Source organism: Acinonyx jubatus, chromosome B4 (assembly GCF_027475565.1).
Source record: "Acinonyx jubatus isolate Ajub_Pintada_27869175 chromosome B4, VMU_Ajub_asm_v1.0, whole genome shotgun sequence".
Taxonomy (NCBI): domain Eukaryota; kingdom Metazoa; phylum Chordata; class Mammalia; order Carnivora; family Felidae; genus Acinonyx; species Acinonyx jubatus.
Window position 1 is genome coordinate 134,005,648 of NC_069387.1, and position 22,402 is coordinate 134,028,049.

At 41.9% G+C, this 22,402-nt stretch overlaps 1 protein-coding gene across 7 annotated transcripts in view; it reads right to left on the reverse strand.

The window, feature by feature from the left end:
* Nucleotides 1-22,402, reverse strand: part of EFCAB6 (EF-hand calcium binding domain 6) — a 245,050-nt gene that overhangs the window by 144,856 nt on the left and 77,792 nt on the right. For all 7 annotated transcript variants that reach the window (XM_053226905.1, XM_053226903.1, XM_053226901.1 and 4 more), the window contains 2 exons: nucleotides 17,787-17,911; nucleotides 11,028-11,176 (listed from right to left, as the gene is read on the reverse strand). In XM_053226905.1, the coding sequence (XP_053082880.1) occupies nucleotides 11,028-11,176; nucleotides 17,787-17,911 (274 nt within the window). The remainder of the gene's footprint in view (nucleotides 1-11,027; nucleotides 11,177-17,786; nucleotides 17,912-22,402) is intronic.

Genomic DNA, 22,402 nt, shown 5'->3' on the forward strand with positions numbered 1-22,402 from the left:
ATTCCCCTCACGGATATTCGTGACGTTAAGTGAAACACACTCACAGCTAGGAGATGTCCTATAGTTGGGAGCTGGGAAACTTTCTTCTGGAGCTACACCTGGGGAGTGCTTACCACAGGAAGTCATGGCATCACTCGGGTGTTTCAGGGCACAAGGATTTCTGGCACTAGCTTACTGAACACAAGGTCCTTGGCAAAGACTAAGGTGCTGCCTGATATATACAGAATGCACAGAAAATTCCAGGTCTGATGGGCAGAAGCCTGAATTGAGTCATGAAAGTGGGAATTCATGACCTCTTCCCCAGGTCACGGACCAAAACCAATTCACGGATACAGAGCCCCTTAACTAAGGGGCCATCTGGATACCTTTGAGGAGCAACCCTGCAATACAGCTATACACATATACTGAGAATTTTCCTTTAAACCTTGCCCAGAGGGTCCAGAGAATCTTCCTTCAAATCCTGCCCGGAAGATCCTTCAGCCAATTACCACAATGGCTACGCATCAAGGGAAAGAAAATACCTAGACCACTCAGGGTTATTACGTAGTGGCTCTGAACTAATGATAATTCACGGAGAACCAAAGTGCCAACATGGTCTGCTGGGTCAGACTGGAGGCTATGGAGGATAGAGGAAGCCCAAGTCCATGTCCTAGTGGGTCCAGTAAGGTGACAGACCCCCCTGTGGTTACTTCTCTAGACTCAGAATAGATAACAGAAATAAATATTCTTGGTCACTGCAAATCCTCACATCTGTTCTTTGATCCATGAAATAAGGGGCTATGATGGCAGAAAGGACCAAGTAGAAGATCCAACTCTTCAGCAGAGAGTTTAAAAAGTATAACTTCCCCGGGGTGCATCAAAGAGTAAAAGAAAGACAGGGCAAGGGGTTGATTTCTACCATAAGCCATCCAAATCACTGTGTCCCAATGCAAAAACTACTTGGATATTTGAAAATGATTATGGATGATTGCAAATTTAATCGAGTGATGATGCCAATCACACATGCAAATCAACACAGCCCCTGGCAGCTGGTATGGAGCTATGGACATATCAAATGCTAATTTTTCAATTCCCTTTTCAACAGTTTTCCTTTACATGGCAGGGAGATCACTATACCTTCAACCTTATCTCAGGACTATGTCAACTCACCTGCTTCCTGCCATAATATAATGGGAAGGAACTCTGAGCAAGGCTTGCCCAGAGGGTCCTATAGATATTTACCAAGTCTCTGTATGGTTATGATGTGCAATAGACACCACACTGGCCCACTGCATGATGATATCTTATTAACTGCACCTACTAAGAAGGAAATAGCAAATATCCCAGAGGCCTCAGAAAGGGGGAGAAGATAAACCCTAAGAAACTTTAAGGGTCTGCCATTCTGGTAACATTTTTAGGGATCCAGATGTCTGAGGCATGTTGGAATAGTCCCTCTAAAGTGAAAGACCATTTATAGCAGCACTCTCAACAATAGCCGAATTATGTAAAGAGCCTAAATGTCCATCAACTGACGAATGGATAAAGAAATTGTGGTTTATATACACAATGGAATACTACGTGGCAATGAGAAAGAATGAAACATGGCCTTTTGTAGCAACGTGGATGGAACTGGAGAGTGTTATGCTAAGTGAAATTAGTCAGGCAGAGAAAGACAGATACCATATGTTTTCACTCTTATGTGGATCCTGAGAAACTTAGACGACCACGGGGTAGGGGAAGAAAAAAAAAAGAGGTTAGAGTGGGAGAGAGCCAAAGCATAAGAGACTCTTAAAAACTGAGAACAAACTGAGGGTTGATGGGGGGTGGGTGATGGGTATTGAGGAGGGCACCTGTTGGGATGAGCACTGGGTGTTGTATGGAAACCAATTTGACAATAAATTTCATATTAAAAAAATTAAAAAATAAAAAAAAAATAAAGTGAAAGACGAGTTGATAAGTCTCTTACCACCCATCACACAAAAAAGACTCATATGCTTGAAGGGTGTCTCTGGATTTTGGAGACAATTTTGTCCTGCTCTTCTGATCTGTTCTGCTGTTCTTGGGCAACCCAGCAGTTCTGAGTGGGGCGTCGAGTAAGAAAAAGCGATTGCAGAAGGCCCAGGCTGTAGTATAAATTGTTGACTCATCAAAGAAAAGCAGCACAGCTTGTAAAGGTATTTATGGCCCACGTAAGTGCCCCACTGGGAGGCACCCACATGGATTATTAGGAGGAAAGTTGACCTGTTCCTGCAGGTGACAGTTAGTCGCTTTGCCCAGGCAACTGGTGCTTGTTCATGGACTTCCATACCAATGTGCTCGTGGAGACAGGAATAGGGGCTGTGCCTTGGTCTGAAAATATGGACTTCTCATCATAAAGCTGAGCTGGCTACTGCCCAGCTAAGTACTCAGCCTGCCAACAATGGCAGAGGCCAGCGCTGAACCCTCATATGGTCCCTTTCTCCAGGTGGGCTTTCCAGTCACCTGGCAAAGATTACATGGGGCCCCTCCATCGTGGAGGGAGCAGTGATTTGTCTCCATACATATCCTAGATACAAATTTGCCTTCCCTGCCTGAAATGCTTTTTCCATTACCATCATCCACGGACCTCCAGAATGTTTTATCCATCACCGTGATGTCCCATGCATCAGAGTAACTAAGGGACTCATTTGATGGTGGTGACGGGATGGCAATAACCTCAGCTCCACAGAACACACTTGTCTTGTCACATAACCCATCGCCAGAACAGACTTGATAGAATGGTTGGTACCTTGCTGGTGATTCAACTACAGAGTCAGCTGAGAGGAAATCCCTAGGGGTTAGGGTGCTTTTTCTATAGACCACATTCCGTGCAGTAAGCCAGCTGAGGCAGCCCAATAAAGAGATGGCCACCAAAGACTGAGATCCTGTGAAACGAAGGTTGGGGACCCCAGCAGGTGAGCAGCGCTGTCCAGCAAAGATGTTGGCAGAGAAAGTAGCAGGGACAGAGACTGGATGATGGAAGGAGGACACTATAATTATCAACTCAGATCTCATGACCATTTACAGTAATATGAGTTTAGAGACTCTTTTATATGTTGTTTGTGTTTTCCTATTTCCCTCACTTCCTTATGTGAGGGACTAACTAACACTAACAGTAGCTAACATTTTAGATTTCAGGTAGGAAGCGGGACTTTGAGTAGCTCCTGCTTTGGAGATACAAGGTTTTCATCCCTACAGAGGACAAGGTATGTTTTGTTTTGTTTTTTTATCCCTGAAAGTCTGCTGAGGCTCAGAATGGTAGTTGGCACTGGATATTCTTCCTCTGACCATCCCCACCCTTCTCAGCTCCCTTGCCCTAAAACCTCCCTTGTGTTGCCCCCTGGAATCACACCCTCCTCCCCTCCAGTCCTGGCAACCACTGATCTCTCTTCTGTTCCTATTGTTTTGCCTTTTCCAGAATGTCCCACAGGCGGAAGAGATCCTAGACGTGTGGGTTAAAGAGGTTGGGCGATAACTGAAAATATACCACTGGGTATTGTTTCACTTGATCTTAGCCAAAAGGCCGAGAAGCGATACTGGGTGTTGCTTCTACATTTAATGTGATTTGGGCTAAATGGCTTATTGTGTCTGCTTCTATGGCTTCCGTCAGGCCAGTAATGTTACCAGAGTGAATGGGAAAATTCTCACCAGGAGATGTTTCTGAGCGAGAACCTGCTCACATGTTGGATGGAGGAAGCATGTGGTGAATAGGAAAGTTATAGCAAGTCAGCGCGTTTATTCCACCCTCTTGGCTCTCCCTCAAACCTCACTCTTCATATTTAAACACCTTTTACCAGCTGTGTCTTATATAAAAGCCTAGGTGACATTGAAAACACAGCATGTTAGCAATAAAGGTCAAGTGAGCTGTTCAATTAAAGCCTACCATTACGTTAAAAAAAAATAATATATATATATATATACACACACACACACTTATATATACATGTATATGTATATATATACATATGTATATGTGTATATATATATATATATATATATATATATACACATATACATATATATGTATATATAAGGAAAACAGCTTTTTAAAATCTCTAAAATATTATTTGGATCAAGATTTTATGTCTTATTACCAAGATGTTAGAGGTTTTAATTTAGGCCCTAGATCTTGAGTATTTTTTTAAAAAAACAACAAATTCAAAAAGATGACTTCTTCCCCCTATACTATCCATTCTTGAATTGGATAGTAAGAATAATTTTTCAAACTATTTTAGTATGAGGGTTTAGATTTTATTTTACTTCCTGCCTTATTCTTTACTGTGTTGTTTGCCTTTTTTTTTTTAAAGGACATATTTAAAAATTTTATTTAGCCAATTAAAATGCACTGAAATGGACTTTTTCCTTTGGTGTATATACTTTTAGGAGTTTTAACATGTACGGATTCACACAACCACCGCCGCACCCAGGATGCAGAAAGGCCCCACCACCCCAAAACCTCCCTCGTGCTGCCCTTCTGGAGCCAGGCCTCCCCCCCCCTTGAGTCCTGGAAACCACTGACCCCTTCTCCGATCCTCTTGTCCCGCCTTTTCCACAATGTCACCTAGACAGGATCCTAGAGTAGCAACCTTCGAGACCAGCTCCCTTCGAATGTCTCTGAGATTCATCCACTCCCTCCTATTGCTGAGAAATACGCCAGCGTATAGATGAACCGGATTGCCTACCCAATCACCTGCTCAGGGACATCTGGGCTGGTTCCAGTTTGGGACAATGAGGAATAGAGCTGCTGTGAACACTTGTGTACCGATTTTTTAGTAAACTTCTCACTCGTTTTTTAGATACGAAAGCCATACAGAATTGGCCCAACACAATCATGGACTCGTCGTGGTAAGTAAACAATGTCACTCACTGCAGGTCCCCAGTCCCACCTCTAAAGCCGGTTTTGTGAGGGCCAATGTTTTCATGGTAGAATCCTGCAGATTCTCTCTTTCTAGGAGGTGACATAATGATGAAATTCAAGAAATAAATGTGACAGTGCAGGGAACCCAATGTCCTTTCTAAAGGTAAAACAGAAAATAAAAGGGCAGTTGGATGGGTCAGTGTAGACCGAGCACTGGATAGAAACGTCCACATACAAGAGAAAGCTAGACTGATAGAACACACTAGAAGGACACGTTAAACCAAATTGTGGAGAGAATCGAATGCCTGACAAAGCAGACATTAGAAACAATGGGGAAAGAATTATTTCACAAGTGGTGGTGGTAAAATAGATTATCTATTTGGGAAAAAAAAATTAATTTGGATACCCACCTTAGGTCAAGATGGATTAAAGTGTTTTGTTTTCAAAGAATAAAAAAAAAAAAAAAAACAAGCAGAGTAGAAAGCGTTTTTCTCAAGGCTGAGTAAGAATGATGAATTTATAGATTAAGCAACAGAAGACATCCCCAAAGAAGATTAATGTATTTGATTATATTAAAATGTAAACTTCTAAACAATGAGGTATCACATAAATGAAAGGGAAGCGGCAAGCTGGGAAAAATATCTACAAGAAAATATTCTGCTTATGACAGAAAAGGGTTCTCTCTTAATAATTAATTAATTATAAAAAATTGTTAAACAAAAAGGTGATAAAATTGACTTAAAAAACCATCAGTGGGGCATTAACCAATCAGGACATGAGGAGAATTCACGTCAGGGGAGATACAATCAGCACACAGGCTCGTGGAAATGTCCAAGCTCAATATCGCTCCAAGAAATATAAATTAAAACGATAATGAGGCACCATTTTATACCTCTTAAGCTATCAATATTTTAAAACAATGTTAATATTCAATGCTGGAAAGAGTAGGAAACTAGAACATCCACACGATGTTGACAATATAAATCATGACTATCTTTTCAGAGAGCAATTTGGCAATCCTTATAAAAATGCACCAAAGTATTCACACTCTAGCCTTGAATCTGACTCAAAGCCTGTCCTCAACCCCCTCAGCAATGATCCCGACCCCAGTCCCCTCCCAGGCCCTTGCCTTCCCTCTACCTCACCTCTCACTCCCTCTTGCCAACTCCTGCCAGGCCCCAGAACATCGTCCATGGGTTAGCCCTTCCCAGGGCTCTCCTCCTGACGTCTCAGGTCTTTGTTTAAACTTCACCTTTGCAGAGAGGCCTTTCCAGAGCCGTCCCAGAGGGTCCAAGGTTCTCCCCATCACTCTCAGCACAGCCCTGTCACCCTGTGCCCTTCCTTCCACTACTGGTATGTCTCCGCATGTTGTCTCACCCGCCAGCGAGTAACATTCTTTGAGGGCAGGGGTCATATCCTCCTCTCCATTGGGCCCCCAGTGAGCACAGTGCCGGGTTACACAGTACAGGCTCCAGAACGATCTGTGGGCTGGCTGAGCAAATGAACAAACAAACATATGCAAAACTAAAAAGAGACTAAAGACTCAAATGCAGTGTAATGGTTAAAAACATGTTGGTATATAAAATTAAAGAGCCCTAACAAGGGATCGTGACCCCATCAAACCAGTCCCTGTGACGTGCTGTTTGATTCCTCTGGATGGAATGTCTTTCTCCGGCCACCCGTGTGGGAAACTCCTCTTCACCTCTCAAAGCTCCCATTCAGTTCTGTTGACTCTCTGGAGACTTTTCTAACTTCCCAGCCAGCATGAACACATTAAGGTAAGATTTCTGGCAACACAGTGGATCTCTCCCCAAACCTCCTGGTCTCATCACAGAAATATATCAACAAACACATCAAAAATTTCAATGACTACTGGAATAAATACATCAACAAGATTATTTTAAAACATATGGCGGAAGTTGAAAACAAGAAGGGGAAATGCACAGGTGCTAGAGGCGTGGAGGGAACGGACTGTGGTGCAGTGGGAATGTGAGTTATGGCCACAAGAGCCCAGGGAGTGCATCAGACCCGGACAGGGCAGGCTGTGCTACAGGAAGCCCCAGGGTCTCATGCTGGCACTAAGAGGCTGGGGTTTGATGCTCATTTGGGCATAGGAGACCTGGACTGTGCAAGACCGGGAGGAGATCTGGCATGGCAGAGAGTTAGTGAACCAAAATAGAATCTAGGAAAAGAGTCAGAATGGCGCCCAGACAAAGACATGGGAAGTGCCAAAGAGTCTAGGAGACGAGGGAAAAAATAGAAGGAGGAGGTTCAACAAATATTTAATGAGACTTCCAGAAGAAAAGACCGGTGAGAAAGGGGTAGAGACAATCCTCAAAGAACAACAGCCACGAATGTTCTAGAATTCATGAAAAATACTCATCCTCACCATGAGACAGCATGTGGCTGGGAAGGTTAAATAAACAGACATCGCTAGCAAGACACATCATGGGGAAACCGTAAAGCAACAAAAATAGAAAATCTTGAAGGCAACCAGAAAAAAGAAAAAACAGATCACTTAGAAAGTACTGGTAATTAGACAGCAGACTCTCAACAACAACACTAGAGGCCAGAGGACCGGGAAGAACGTCTCTGAAGTGCTACAAGAAAATAGCTCTCAGACAAGGATTGTATTCCCTGCAAAATCTTCATTAAAGAGTAAGTAGAAAATAGACATTTTTGAAAACAAGACTGAACCCACCACTCACAGCACCTCACTTAAAGGACTACTACAGGATATACTTCAGGAAATTGAATTCTGAAGGAGGGGTGAGATTTAAGAAGCAGGGATGAGCAAACAGACCGGCAAACACGGGAAAGCCTAAACAAACATGGATTGTATAAAAAAATACAATAATAATGTCTAATTTGGCTGTTGTCAGAACAAGGCTGCATGAAAACACTAGCCGTTGGTAACATGTAAGTTGAAGCTGCTCGTTATATTCAGGACGGTAGAAATATTGTGAACTTTGGGCTTTCTAAGTTGAGAACACATGTTAAAAATTTAAGGGTCACCTCCTCTGTAAGAATAGAAATAAAATATTTAATTCTCAAGACAGCAGAGGGGAACACAAGTGTGAGAAGGAAAACTTGGACGGAGACAAACACGATGGAGGAGAGAAAGAGAAAAACACAGAGCCGAGAAGTCAGAGACAGTAAACAACACAGTGGTAGAGGGGAAAAATCCAACCATGCCCGTCACAATAAATGGAAACAGACTACATTTGACCACTAAAGAGGCCCAGGGGTTCATTTTGGAATTTTTAAGATTCAGATATGCTATTTTACGAGAAACACACCTAAAACACAAAGGGTGACAATAAGAATGAGACAAGATATACTGGACAAATACTAATCCAAAGAAAACTGTTATGGATATTTTAGTACCAGATAAGATAGACCATGAAAGCCAGAGGGATAGAAAGATAACTACATAATTATAAAGGGAACAGTTGATCAGGAAGACAGGACAAACCTTTACTGGCAGATATGTGCACCAGAAGACAAACCTAACTTACAATTCAAAATATCAGTACTAGGGGGCGCCTGCGTTGAGCGTCAGGCGGTTGAGCGTCAGACTTGGGATCAGAGCATGATCTCACCGTCCGTGGGTTCGAGCCCCGCGTCGGGCTCTGTGCTGACAGCTCGGAGCCTGGAGCCTGCTTGGGATTCTGCGTCTCCCTCTCTCTCTGCTCCTCCCCCGCTCGCGCTCTGTCTCTGTCTCTCGAAAATGAAGAAACGTTAAAATGATATTCAAAATATCGTACTTGGGTATTCACTTGCTGTTGTTCCCTTGTGCCCGGTTCTACTGGGAATTCGGGGTGAATGTGACAGGGGGCACGACTCAAAAATCCCTGGGTCCCTGGTCAGAACAGATTGTCACAACAGTGCAAACCTGGCTGCCCTTGGCATCCTGACAAGTACACTCTGAGCGTCCACGGTGGTCTTCATAGCTGCCATTCCTCTGCTGAACCCCGTTGCTGTGCAACTACTCGTTATTTATTTCCATATTCCTAGCACCTCCCACGATATCTGGCAGAGAAAGGGACTCAATAGGCCTCCATTCAAATGATAAGTTGGAAGACTATGAACCCAACAGGATGAGTATCTACAATTGGCATTCCCATTGAAAAAGCACAATGTAAAACTGTAGAGGTACTTTCATTACAAACACGTAAAAATGATATATGTATGTGGATACAGGTGAAGGGAATGTGGAAACACGAACACGGTAAATTCGTTATAGAAGGTGTATTGTGACTTTCTGCTCCTCAGTTTCATTATTGCCATTAAATTATGACTTGTGTAATTTTGAAAACGAAATACAAAGAAATGACTATATGGCTTTTAGTTATTCAGCAGAGCAATTCTTAAAAATCATCACCATGTACAGGCAGAAAAACAGCTGTTTTCTGAGCCATGGGAATACTCACTCCTAGGGCCAAACCTTGCTTTTTACTCTAGAAGCCAGAGTGGCAATACGCAGGGCTCACCTCTGAAAAGGAAAGAGGAGGCTGTGGAGAATGGGTCTAGCTGGCCTCACTTAACAGTATTTCTTCCTTCTCCTCCTCTCTTGCCTCTCCTTTCCAGAGAACTCGAGGTGTCCGCCAATTATCCCGATCCTTAGAGAAATGGCTGATTCCAGGTTGAGGGCAAGGGATGTCCCAGAAGAGCCAGGAGCATTTTGCCATGTCAGAAAGGAAGAGACCTACTGGGGACGATCAGGGTCACACCAACAGGTCTCGGGAGCCAACTGAGGAGGTCCCGCTGGCCAAGATGGAACGACTGAGTATCAGTGAGAACACTGATGAACTGCAACACATCAAATATGTTTCCATTCATGAGTTTGTGGTAACTTAGGAAAAACCACTCACTGCTCGCTTACGGAGTATGCTAAGGAACCAATTCACTATTTTGGAAGGTGGTAAGTGAAAGGAAAGGACCAAGGACATTGTGCCTTTTTAGACCAGCTGTGTCTCACTGTCGCCAAGTAGTTGAAGAGGGAAAGCTTTCATTACAGAAGCACTCCAACCAATAAAAGAAGAAAGGATAGATGTGAAATATCACCACCTTATAATCCCCAGTGAATTCGTGGAGAGAAGTACTTTCAACCATGGCTGCTAACACCACGAAAAGAGAGACAACCAGTCCACATTCACTGCCACTGCCTATGAAGTATTGTTGCCAGAACAATGAACAGATATCTGTGTATCTATCCATTTAGGGGCAGGAGAGGGTGGGAGAGGGAGACAGGAGAACATGTTAATGTCACTGTAGATGTCGGTTGTCAGATGTCAGTTGCAAGAAACTCCACGTAATAAACAATCCAGACTTCTACAAATGCGTCATAAGGGAACAAATTAACAAATGGAGAGAGACCCTACAGACCAAAAAAAAGAATTGTGGCAAATCAATCTATTGTAATGTACAGACCTCATCTGGATTCCTGACTCAAACTGTAAAAGAAAATCTGGGACAATCTGTTAGATTTGAACCCTGGCTAGGTATGTATTACTATTATTGATAATTCTATTAGGTGTGAAACCAGGATTTCCACCATGTTCTTAAAAAGACTTCTTGGGGCGCCTGGGTGGCTCAGTCAGTTAAGCATCTGGCTTCGGCTCAGGTCATGATCTCACGGTTCACAAGTTTGAGCCCCACGTCGGGCTCTGTGCTAACAGCTCAGAGCCTGGAGCCTGCTTTGGATTCTGTCTCTCTCTCTCTCTCTCACCTGCCTTGGATTCTGTCTCTCTCTCTCTCTCTCTCTCGCCTGCTTTGGATTCTGTCTCTCCCTCTCTCTCTCTGTCCCTTCTCCTGCTTGTACTCTCTCTCTCTCAAAAATAAAACATTAAAATTAAAAAAAAAAACTCCTTATCTTTTAGAAAGACATAGTGAGATCTTTTCAATGAAATATGACGTCTGGTATTTGTTTCAAAAATATCCAGGGTTAAGGAAAAATGGGCAAGAAGATAAATGATTGACCATGAGTTGACTGTTGAAGCTGAGTACCTTAGTGGATTCATTATATTATTCTCTTTACTTTTGCATGTGTTTGAAATTTTCACTAAAAAAAAGTAGAAGACATTAATAAAAAATAAATGAAGCTGTGCCGTATTCTCCTGGCTGACGTTTGGGGGGAAAAAAAGTGTCAAGGAAACAATGGGACTCTTACCTCTTCATTAACTGGATAAAAATCCTCCTTGGTAATCGGTACACAAAGGTGTCGAAGACAATCTTTAGGTAATTCAAAGACACACAGCCACTTTTGGAGGGGTCCCCTGCACTCAGGGCTTTTTCAACCTTTCCATAGGACTTGGAAAGCTGCAGGGAATAAAAATTCGAGCATTGCATTCACAGAAACCCACTTCAAGCGCTATTCAACCAGCTTATTTTTACCAAAACCTCGTCACATTTTTCCCCTCCAAAAACTGATCAAAAAGGTTATGGTGGCATGTACTGAACTTCAAATGTTTAATTGATGAGCTCGCTACAGAACACTATCCCCAGTCACCGCTACTCAACTGACAGGGTAGACAAGTTTCTCCGGGAAAAACAGCACATATAATAGCTCCACCTCAAATTTCAGAGCTAAAAATATTCGCTGGCTGTGCCAGTTTGATACATCTTTCTTAATATACTTTCAAGCCATTCCTACTGTGAGCCCATGCTACGTGTCTCTTGATTAAATCAGGTCAATCAAACAAAAAAGGCGGTGACATTTTATTAAGAACAGAAGTAGCTTTCAGAGTAAAGCAACTCATTAATATAAAGGCTGCATAAACAGAGTACACGTTGTGCATTTCTTTAATTCTTCTTCTTCTTTTTTTAAATGGGGAATCACAAAGAATCAGGGTGAATGAGTTTTGCTTTATGGAACTTCTAAAATTCAGTAGAGCCGGTTAACCGCTGATTTTTATATGACTCATAAAAATACTATGAAGATGGGTTTTATTTCCAAAGGTTTTTCCTGCTGTTTATTATTGAGTAATAACAATATTCTCCAATATTTCCAACCCTCTTCACTTTGTCTGAATTCGGTCTTTCCTGACTTCAATGAGAAACAAAATAACCATCAACTTGGGATATAAGGTGACTTTCTTAGAAAAACAAACAAACAAACAAACAAACATAAAACCTGCTGGAACGTGGAAATACATGTACAAGAATCTGTACCCACTATAGGAATAAGAAGCAGATTTATTGACATTCCCATAGCTTGCACAGGAACGTCAGAAATCTAACGGGAAAATCTTTAAAAATATTTAGAGAATCTCAGGGCCTAGACCTCTTCGAAAGTTGCACAGAACCAACCCAAAATGTGCCTGCATCTGCCCCTCTCTCTTTTGGGGAGGTGGGTTGACAGAGAGAAGCCAGAGCCAGATGTGGGGTATAGTCTCAGTGTATTTACTGGATTAATGAAATCCACTTTTAATATCTTGATGACATTGGTCTCCAATGAGATTTTTTTCAGGAGCGTGTTTCTGACACCATCAAGAGCTTTTAGGAAAAAAGCGGGGTAGGAAACAGAAATAGTGTCTTGGTGACATGATACCAAGGAATTTTCAATGGTTACTCTTTATAAAAGGAAATTTTCAGTGGTTACTCTTTACAAAAGGAAAAAAAAAAAAAACAAGCAATTCAGCAAAGTAAAAAGAAGGACATAAAGATACTTGGAAGTCTCTCCATCCAATTTTTTTTACATAGTGTTCCAGAAACTCTCGTAACGATCATATAAACATACTACTTTATAAAATTGGGATCATGGCTATACATCCAGATTTGACAGATTTTTTTTTTCATTTAACAATATGTCATGAAATGTTTTTCTGTAAGCACTAATACATATCTACATCATGCTTTTATTTTTTATGAAATTTTTAACGTGTATTTATTTTAAAGTTTACTTATTTATTTATTTTGAGAGAAAGAGAGAGCAGAGGAGGGGCAGAGAGAGAGGGAGACACAGAATCCGAAGCAGGCTCCAGGCTCCGGGCTGCCAGCACAGAGCCCGATGCGGGGCTCGAACTCAGGAACCATGAGATCATGACCTGAGCCGAAGTCGGACGCTTAACTGAGCCACCCAGGTGCCCCTCTACATCATGCTTTTAAATGATGCATGGCACACCATCACATTATTGATAGACCAGTAAAAAGGACACCCATTTTCTGTTTGTACATTTAATTTCTACAAATGCTTCCCTGATCCCCAATCCAGATGAGGTCCCCCTTGTTATTCTCTGTTGTAACACCCTGTCCTTTAATTTATTTATCGTGTTTGTGAATGTGTTTGTGTAACACCTCTCCCCCGATGTAAGTTTGTACAATCTCCATGAGAGCTGGGTGTGTCTGTTTTGTTCACTCATAATTACCTAGAATAAAGCACAATTTGGCATGCTGGAGGCATTCAATAAACATTTGTTTTAAATGAATATATTTTTACCAAAACTGTTAATTTTTTTAATGTTTCTTTTTGAGAGAGAGAGAGAAAGAGACAGAGTGCGAGTGGGGGAGGGCAGAGAGAGGGGGAGACACAGAATCGGAAGCAGGCTCCCGGCTCTGAGCTGTCAGCACAGTGCGCACACGGGGCTCAAACTCACAAACTGCGAGATCACGACCTGAGCCGAAGTCGCACGCTTAACTGACTCAGCCACCCAGGCGCCCCTTGACCAAAAATGTTCTAAAGAAGGGTTGCAAAATGTCAAAAGCTTTGACACATCAGTAGGAAGGCACATAAAGATTAAAATGATAGCTCAGACGTCATTCTAGCCACATCAGAATGTAAAAAGGTTAAAGTCTAACAACATTAAGCGTTGGTGAGTAGGCAGAACGACAGGAATTCTTTCTCATATGCTTCCGGTGGGACTGTATATTGGTATTTTGAAAAACAATTTGCAACTGCAGGGAGCCTTGGTGGCTCAGTCAGTTAAGCATCTGACTCTGACTTCGGCTCAGGTCATGATCTCACAATTCCTGAGTTTGAGCCCCGCATCCGGTGAGCGTGAGTCCCACTTTGGGTGAGCTCCACTTCTCTCGCTCCCTCTCTCTTTCTCTCTCTCTCTCTGCCCTTCACTTGTGCCTCCCCCCTCTCTCTCAAAAAAAAAAAAAAAAAAAGAATATAGAGTGGACTGATGATACACACATATAACTCTAGAAAGTGATACAAAAACTCATTCCACTGTGGAGGGAAATTGAACAGTCAGAGCACATAGATAAAACAAGTTCGATACTGCCAGTTAAAGCTGAGGTGCATGTCCCTTACAACCGAGCAGGTAATTCCACTCCTAGGTGTAAGCTATTCCTAGAGAGATGTCTGTGCACACGCCCCAAAACATACGTATGTAACCACTCACAGCAGCATCACTGGGATCAGCACAAACCAGGAAGCAATCTAAACATCCCTCTGTAAGAGAATGCATCATTTGTGTAGTTGCAGATGATGGAAAACTGTAGAGAAGTGAGAATAATAATACAGCTCTATCAAGAATGGGGGAGGGGCGCCTGGGTGGCTAAGTCAGTTGAGCGTCTGACTCTTGATTTCGGTTCAGTTGATTTTGGCTCAGGTCATGATCTTGCAGTTTGTGGGTTCAAGTCCCACATCAGGCTCTGCGCTGACAGCATGGAGCCTGCTTGGGATTCTCTAACTCCCGCTCTTTGCCTCTTTCCTGCTCGCTCACTCTCTCTCTCTCTCTCAAAATAAATAAACTTAAAACCTGAGCACAAGCAGGATGAAAATAAGTGGTTTTGCAACTATAGAAATTTGGAAAGAAAGGAAGGAGAGAAGGAAGGAAGGAAGGAAGGAAGGAAGGAAGGAAGGCAGGCAGGCAGGCAGATCAGGCAAAAGACAAAGAACCCAGTCTAAGGAAACATAATACAAAAAAATATAAACACGTGATCACCTACAAAGGTTTCGTGCCATAAAAAGAAACTAAGAATATGAATTCATGATAAGAAAAGCTTGAAGTCAAGATGATAAAACAATGAAAAAGAAGGGATATTGCAAAGCTAGGAAAATTGAGAACAAAAATAGTATCATTACAGGACCTAATAAAGAAATTAGAAATAACAGCGTAAGACGCAAGTCTGAATTAAAATTAATAATAAAGGAAAGGCTTGAAAGACTCCGAACGAAGGCAGGGGAAAAAGGCTGAAGGCAAGCTGGGAGAAGGCGGCAGCTGTCGAGGACAACGATGACCCAGTGTGAGGGTAACTGGGAATAACACTGAAGGGAGGAAAGATGCTGCGAAGGCAGAGGGACAGAGAGCAGGAGAGGATTTTAGTGACACAGGAGAAGTTTTCTGGAAATGACGGACTGAATCTGTACCTCAAAAGAACACACTGTGTTCCAGGAAACTTTGACATAAAATGCTCCATGCCAGTATGGCTTAGTTTTGCTTTTTAATTTCAAGGATTAAAGAGAATATATACTTTAGGCATCCAGGTAGAAAAAAGGAATTACCTATAAGGGGGGAAAAAAAAAATCAGTGAGCTCAGGCTTCTTCAGGACACCCAATGCCAGGGGCGCCTGGGTGGCTCAGTCAGCTGAGCATCCAACTCTTGACTTCAGCTCAGGTCATGATCTCACAGTCATGAGTTTGAGCCCCTCACCGGACTCCGTGCTGGTGGAGCCTACTTGGGATTCTCTCTCTCCCTCTCTCTCTCTTTCCTCTCCCCTCCCCCGCCCACACACACACTCTGTCTCTGTTAAAGTAAATAACTAAACTTAATAAAACAAGAACAGAAGACAACGGAACAAGGCTTACAACATCTTGAGGAAAAGAAAGCAAGATGGAAGAATTACACCCAGCCAAGTGTTTCTGGTAGAAAAGTAAGAGGCAGACAGTCTCAAATATGAAAAAAACAAAGGGAATAAAGCCCCCATGAGCCTTTCTTAAGGAAATTACTTGGCTATGAAATCCAGCCAGCCAAAAAATAAATCAAAATAATGAACTCAGAAAGGGATTAACTACGGTAAACGCTGGAGAATAGTCATGTGTCTTAAACCCACGTAAATACACAACGAAGGCCAAACAACCGGGGAAATTATAGGACCGGAATAGAATGTAAATATCATGGTAAACCCTGGCTAAGGACAAAATAGAAACAACAAAACTTGTGAGGTGGGAAGGAACACCGGGAAGCGAGAGCCCTCCCGTACCGCCTGCGATCGAAAGATCCTTCAAAAACACCGTAATTTCTGCAACTCTTAATGGCTTTCTTAATTCTCTTCTTGTCTCAAAGTCCCTTTGGGGACCTGATATTATCTTGTGGTAAAGAAATATTTATCCAAAGTACAGAAATATCTTCAGCTTCACTTGAAGACAGCACTGTCAGCAAGGACTTGGATTTAAACTTGGCCCAGGCCTCACTGGCAGGGGAACTCTAGACCCGTCATTAAACCTCTCTGTGCCTCAGTTTCCTCACGTTGAAGCTGGGATGATAGCAGGGCCTGGCTCACGGAGCTGCTGTGAAGACTGAGGAGGACCCTGCCTCGCACCCAGCGGGCCCCACAAAAGGGTTAATTACGAGGGTGGAGAGGGTGGTGATGTCTCCTTTGCTTCTGGTAAATTCAAAGACATTTACGTTAAATACATCTTATTTGTAAAAGGAGCACGATTCTCTTCTTATAAAATTATTTCTATCTATGTATCCACCCACCCACCCACCGAGGCAGTCATCCTTCTATATATATGAATAAAGACGGGCCGAGAATTATGTTCACCAAATGTTGCCTTTGATTATTTCTGGGCGGTGGATTTTGAATAATTTATGCTTTCTTCTTTGTACTTTTCAGAATTGCTTACTTTTTTTGTAACACTAATGTATTTTGTAATGGTTCTGTTTTTATGAAAACAATAAATTTATTAACCACAATAAGAGAAAACAAAGCTTTACTAATTTACCAACACAATATTACAGACCCACTTCTCCAACACCTTGATCAACACTGGCTTCTGTTAATTTTTTCCTCATTGACATTTTTCTACTGAACACCTTACATTCGTTTTTAAAAGCTCGACGCACCTTAGTCTGTGGTTTACATGGCACATACTTTGTCAAGTTTATCATTTGCTTACACAAAGTTTTGCTGTACAAAAGCTCTTCATTTTAATGTAATCAGATGTAGCATCTTTTTCTTTATGGTTTCTGGGCTTTGCATCATGCTTGAAAGGTAGTCTCGCTTTCAAGATTAAAAAATTTTCACCCGCAGTACTTTTAAATTTAAATAGTTGATTCATACAGAATTTTGGTGTGAAGAATGGCAGGTTACGAGCTTTTTTTCCCCCTGCATGGCTGGCTAGTGAATTTTTCCAATAATAATTACCCAGTGAGCCAGTCCGCATCCCTGCCACACTTTACTGGAATGCCTGATATCATATGCTGAATTCACAGACACAGACTGATCCATCACCCAACTATTATCTTAAGTCAATTTGAATGTCAGATGGTTGTACCAGTGCCATACAGGCTTAGCATACCTTTATATTTTTATGTGATATATTGTTATGGGGTCCTCTATTACTACTTTTCAAAAGAAAAAAATATATATGTATATCCATCCAGAAATAGGGAGAGCAGACATTAATTTTGAATCTTCCAACCCAAGAACCAAAAAAGACCTCTTCATTTACTCAAGTGTTCCTTTATTTTGCTCAATAAAGATGCCTCACGTCCTCACAGGAGTCTGGAATCTTCTTCACCAGATTAAGTGCGTGAGCAGCACAAAAGAGATATGTCGGAACCAGCCTCTCAGCACCAGTACTGTTACGGACAGGCTGTCACGACAGGTTGGAGGAGGCCTCAGGGTCCCAGGAGGTGGAGGCAGGATCCACACGATGCCTAGAAATAGCGTCCAGACCTAATGGTTTTCCACAGCTGTCAATCTCCTGTGCTCGCACTTTAGAGAACCCGGGCATTAGGGAGACACTCTTACCTCCTGGCAGAAGGCCGTCTCAACTTCTTCCAGGGAACAGTTTTTCCAGACCTCTTCGGATGAAACAGAGCTGTGAGGGCACTCCCTTTTGGAATTTTTGACGGATTGACTCTCCCAGGAGACCTCTGTTCAGACAAAAGAATTTTCGTTTATTGACGGTGTCAAAGATCCATTTGAATATTCAGTGTTTCCTTTTCATCGTCACCTGCCTGGCAAAAATGTAAGACTTGAATGAACCAAAAGCACGACGAACTATGTACTAAATGGTGTTGAAATGACTGGCAGAACATTTTAGAAAAAAAGTTAAATTAATCTACCTGCTAGCTTGTGCTGGGATAAACCTTAGGTAAACGGTTCATCAAGTAGAAGAATCAAACCGTAAAAGCAGAAGAAAGTTAAGATGAATATTACACAGAACACAATCTCTGGGTGGGAAGTCCTTTCCAAGACACACATTACAGCCCCGAATCACTTAAATAATGGATCTGCCTGACGACATCAATATTTTTCTTGGTTTGGTTAAAAACACACACTCCCAAATCACAATGAAAGAAACGTGAGAAAAACTATAGGTTAATTACCATGATGCATGAGTAGCTCTTACAAATCACTAAAATAAATACTCAGTAGAACATAGACGCAGGTTGTAAACAGGTAATTCACATAAAAAGAATGAAAAATTCCAACAAATGCACAAAAAAGTACTGAACTCATTGGTAACCCAAACTCTAATTAAAACAAGTTAACGATATGTTTCCACTTGTCAAATAGGCATGGATAAAAGAGAATAATAGAGAAAGAAATCAGTCCTGGCCTGTGTATAGAAAACTTGGTAACTGAATACTTTTAAATCTCCTTTTAGAATTTTACACGAATGGAATTATAGGACCGTCCAACAAATGTATGTGGGTAAGGATATTTTCTGCACTGTTTAAAGACTTACAAAACCGAAACAATTTAAATGCCCATTAATCGAGGATTGGTTTTATAAATCATGGTTCACCAAGCCTATAAAATACCACACAGACATTAAAAACAAAGGTGCCTGCCTAAGTTAATGAACATGGAAATTTTTCCTTTATATTGTATCATGATTGAAAGAGATATTATTAGCATGATTTAATTTTCATTTTAATACTTACGTTGTGTATTTGCCTGTCTATCCATCCTCCCATCCACCCACCCAGCCACCCAGCCACCCAGCCACCCACCCATCCATCCATCCATCCATCCATCCATCCATCCATCCATCCGAAAGGAAATCTAATAGGATACTACACCAAGAAGAATACAGTGGGAGGATTCAGGGGGTAGGATTACGGGGATGGTTATTTGTGTTCTCGTGTTTTCTGCCTTTTTTGCAGGAAACATGTATTACTTTTATAATCAAAGAATAAAATAAATCTACAATATAGCCATTTTCTTTCTCAAAGTCGACTACAAAGAATCACCAATGGTTTCCCAGATTTATTTCCTAAACTGTCTGCAAATACGCTTCACTCAAATTAAGCACACTTACAACGACTCAGCTGTAGTTAACAAACTGCCAGTCTTCTGGAATCCCATTGCCTACCTCAAAAAAAAAAAAAAAAAAAAAAAAAAAAAGAAAGAAAGAAAGAAAGAAAAAGAAAAGAAAAGAAAACAAGGGAAAAAGAAGAAGAAAAGCAGCCTCCCCCATCTGGCTATGTAATGAAATACAAAGCCATTCTTCCAGAACGTGGTCTGGAATTCTGTGGCATCAGTGAGCCAAGCACTTGAAACTGGGATCTCAGAGCGCGCACACTGCAAGAGCCTCGTCGAGAGACGGGGAAGCCGACCCACAGAACCAGGGTCTGACTCGGCTGGGCACACAGAGGTCTCCAGTCGGGCTTTCTGAGACTGCGCCCTGGTGCGGGCTCCACTCTGGGGCACTGGTACTCTAATGACAGTTCTCGGGGACACAGGGCACATCAAGGGAAACCCATCCATGCTCTGTAAACAGGATGCCAGGTTCTGGAGGATGGGGGCGGGAGGGGGGGTTGGGGTGTGAGGCCTGCCCTTGGGGAGCTCACAGTCCAGGGACCCGTGCAGCTATACTGCCACCATAAGCTGGCTATGAAGCTCACCCAAGCCACGTTCAAGGGCACCTCTCTCGTCACAGTTATGCCAGGCCTCACTCTTCAGCCGGGCATAACAATTCCCACCACCTGTTAATGTCCCCAGATTTCCTCTGAAGGGTTCTTGCTGATTTGAAATGGGGTAAAGAGGAAATCCAAAGCTTAAGGGGGGCATTTATGCATGTCATAGATGCAGCAGAAGGAAACCCACCCCCAAATGTCACTTCTTCAGGTGCCAAATAGATAGTGTCCTTGATAAGCAAGATGATGATGGCTTGTTAAGAACACCAACATAGCAAAACCAGAAATATGCAAAATCAACAGGAAACATAGTTCTATACATTTAGAAAAGTCAAAGGTCACGATGCCTGCAAATATATGACATACTGCGTCCCTGATAAGAGGTAGCAACAGCATCAAACCCACCAGCAGCTCTTGGTAATAAGTCCTTATAGGACCCATTTTCCCCAAAAAGGAACCTACAGAAGCAGATTTTATTCTTATCATTTCTAGTTCATAGATAAGAGAAAAAAGCAGGAGTTCATATGAGAAACAGAAACAGATATAAAGAAGTATGTGGAATTATGTGCTTACTTAAGAGAGTGAAATTTTAGGAAAAATGCACTAGGGGACACATTATTTTAAAATTATTGCTCTCTTGAGACTATTTTCCCCAAACCACCATGTAGAAAACAAACATTATTAAAACACTAGTAAAGATTTCACTCTAGAAAAATCAGAAACAGTCTAGAATTTACTTATCCGTCAAAGTGCTTCATGGCTGGAGTGCCAAGAAAAGCATTTCTGAGTGGAAGCTCCAAAGTAAGATTCAGAAAAACCCTGAAAACAGTACGAAGGTGAGGAGGACTCACTTTGGATCCAGCCACTGACTCTGCGACCTTCCAGGGCTACCCACACAGGCTTGTGCTTCTGGGTCCCCATTTGCAAGAAGAAATGGACAGAAATGCCACAGAGTTTGCCCACAAGATGCTCAGTACACATTAGCTACCTATTGGTTGACGAGAAATGTTTTAAATGATAGGAGACAAGAAAGGACTCGTGTCAATCAGAGCTAGAAAAATTCTGAAATTCAATGATAGAGCCCCAAAGCAAATTCGAAATAAAATCATTCCAGAAATAAAGGCTGGGCTAAAAGGAACACAAGAGCAAATAAACGACAGTCACAGGAGGTGAAAAAGGCGAAAAAAATGTATCAAGGAAGCAAAAAGGAAAGAAGGCAGGAAGGAACATGTGCAAGAAGGTGATAGTCTAAAACAGAAGCTAGGAAAAGAAATCCAAGATACCTGCACAACGTACCACTGGAAAGAAAACGTAACAGTGGAATGGTTCAGATGCTAAAAAATTACAATTCCGGAAGTCTTCCCGAAATAAAAGAGACTCAAGCCTAGCAATTCAAATAGTACCTGAATACTTATAAAATCAGTCACAAGTGTCCAACATCATGACTTCTAGCAAAATTACTGGGTTTTAAATAAAAAGCGAAAAATGTGCTGGCTATCTGAACACAAAGACCAAGGCACTAATGAGGGAAAGAAAGTCAGTCTGTCATTAAACTTTTCTTCGGCAAAACTTTACATCACCAGGCACTGGGTAAAGATATTTAAGATCCTTAAGGAATGAAAATCTGAGCTAAGGATTTTATCAAATGATTTTTTATATAGGCCACATACAAACTGTAAGAAATCAGAGAATATCATTTCCATGGGCACTTCACAAGAAGTCTACTGGAGGACAAGCTTCAAATCACCAAAATGACTCGAGAGACAAATAAGAGAGATAGAAGCACGCAAGCAGGTGTGATAAAGACCTCGCTCCTAATGCGGCAATCTGACGGAAGCTGGGTCAGTGAGACAGGAAGACCTACTTCTTTATGACTTACACAGAGACACATTAGAAGATAAATGAAAACCTAGAAAGGACCTTTGAACTGTTCCATGTAACGTCTCTCTGTTTGATTGCTACCCTGAGCAACCTGTCTGATGTCTTGGCTTTTCCCAAAACCAGTCAGTAAGGTTGGGATTCAAATTAGCCAAGCCATGGGCCAAATAAAATAAATTCCATTAGGAGCCAACCAGAAAGGATATGCTGGTGCCATGAGATTCAGACTTACGTGCTAAGGATTTTGAACTGATAGGATGGCAATGTGAACAATGACCAGTTGGCGTCGGCGATTTGTCCCTTGCCACCGCATACCAACAAATAGGCCTCTGCTGACAACCTCGGTGTAGAGCTTTAATATAATGCAGCCCACAGCCCCAAATTACTACAGCTGACCCTTGAACAACACAAGGATTAGGGGTGGCAACCCAAACACAGTCAGAAATCTGCATGGAACTTCTGACCCCCCAAAACTTAACTACAAATAGCCTGCTGTTGACTAGGTACCTTACTGATAACATGAACAGTTGATTAACACGTATTTTGCATGTCATAAGTATTATATGCTGTATTCTTACAACAAAGTAAGAAAGAGAAAAGACGTCAAGAAAAGCATAAGAG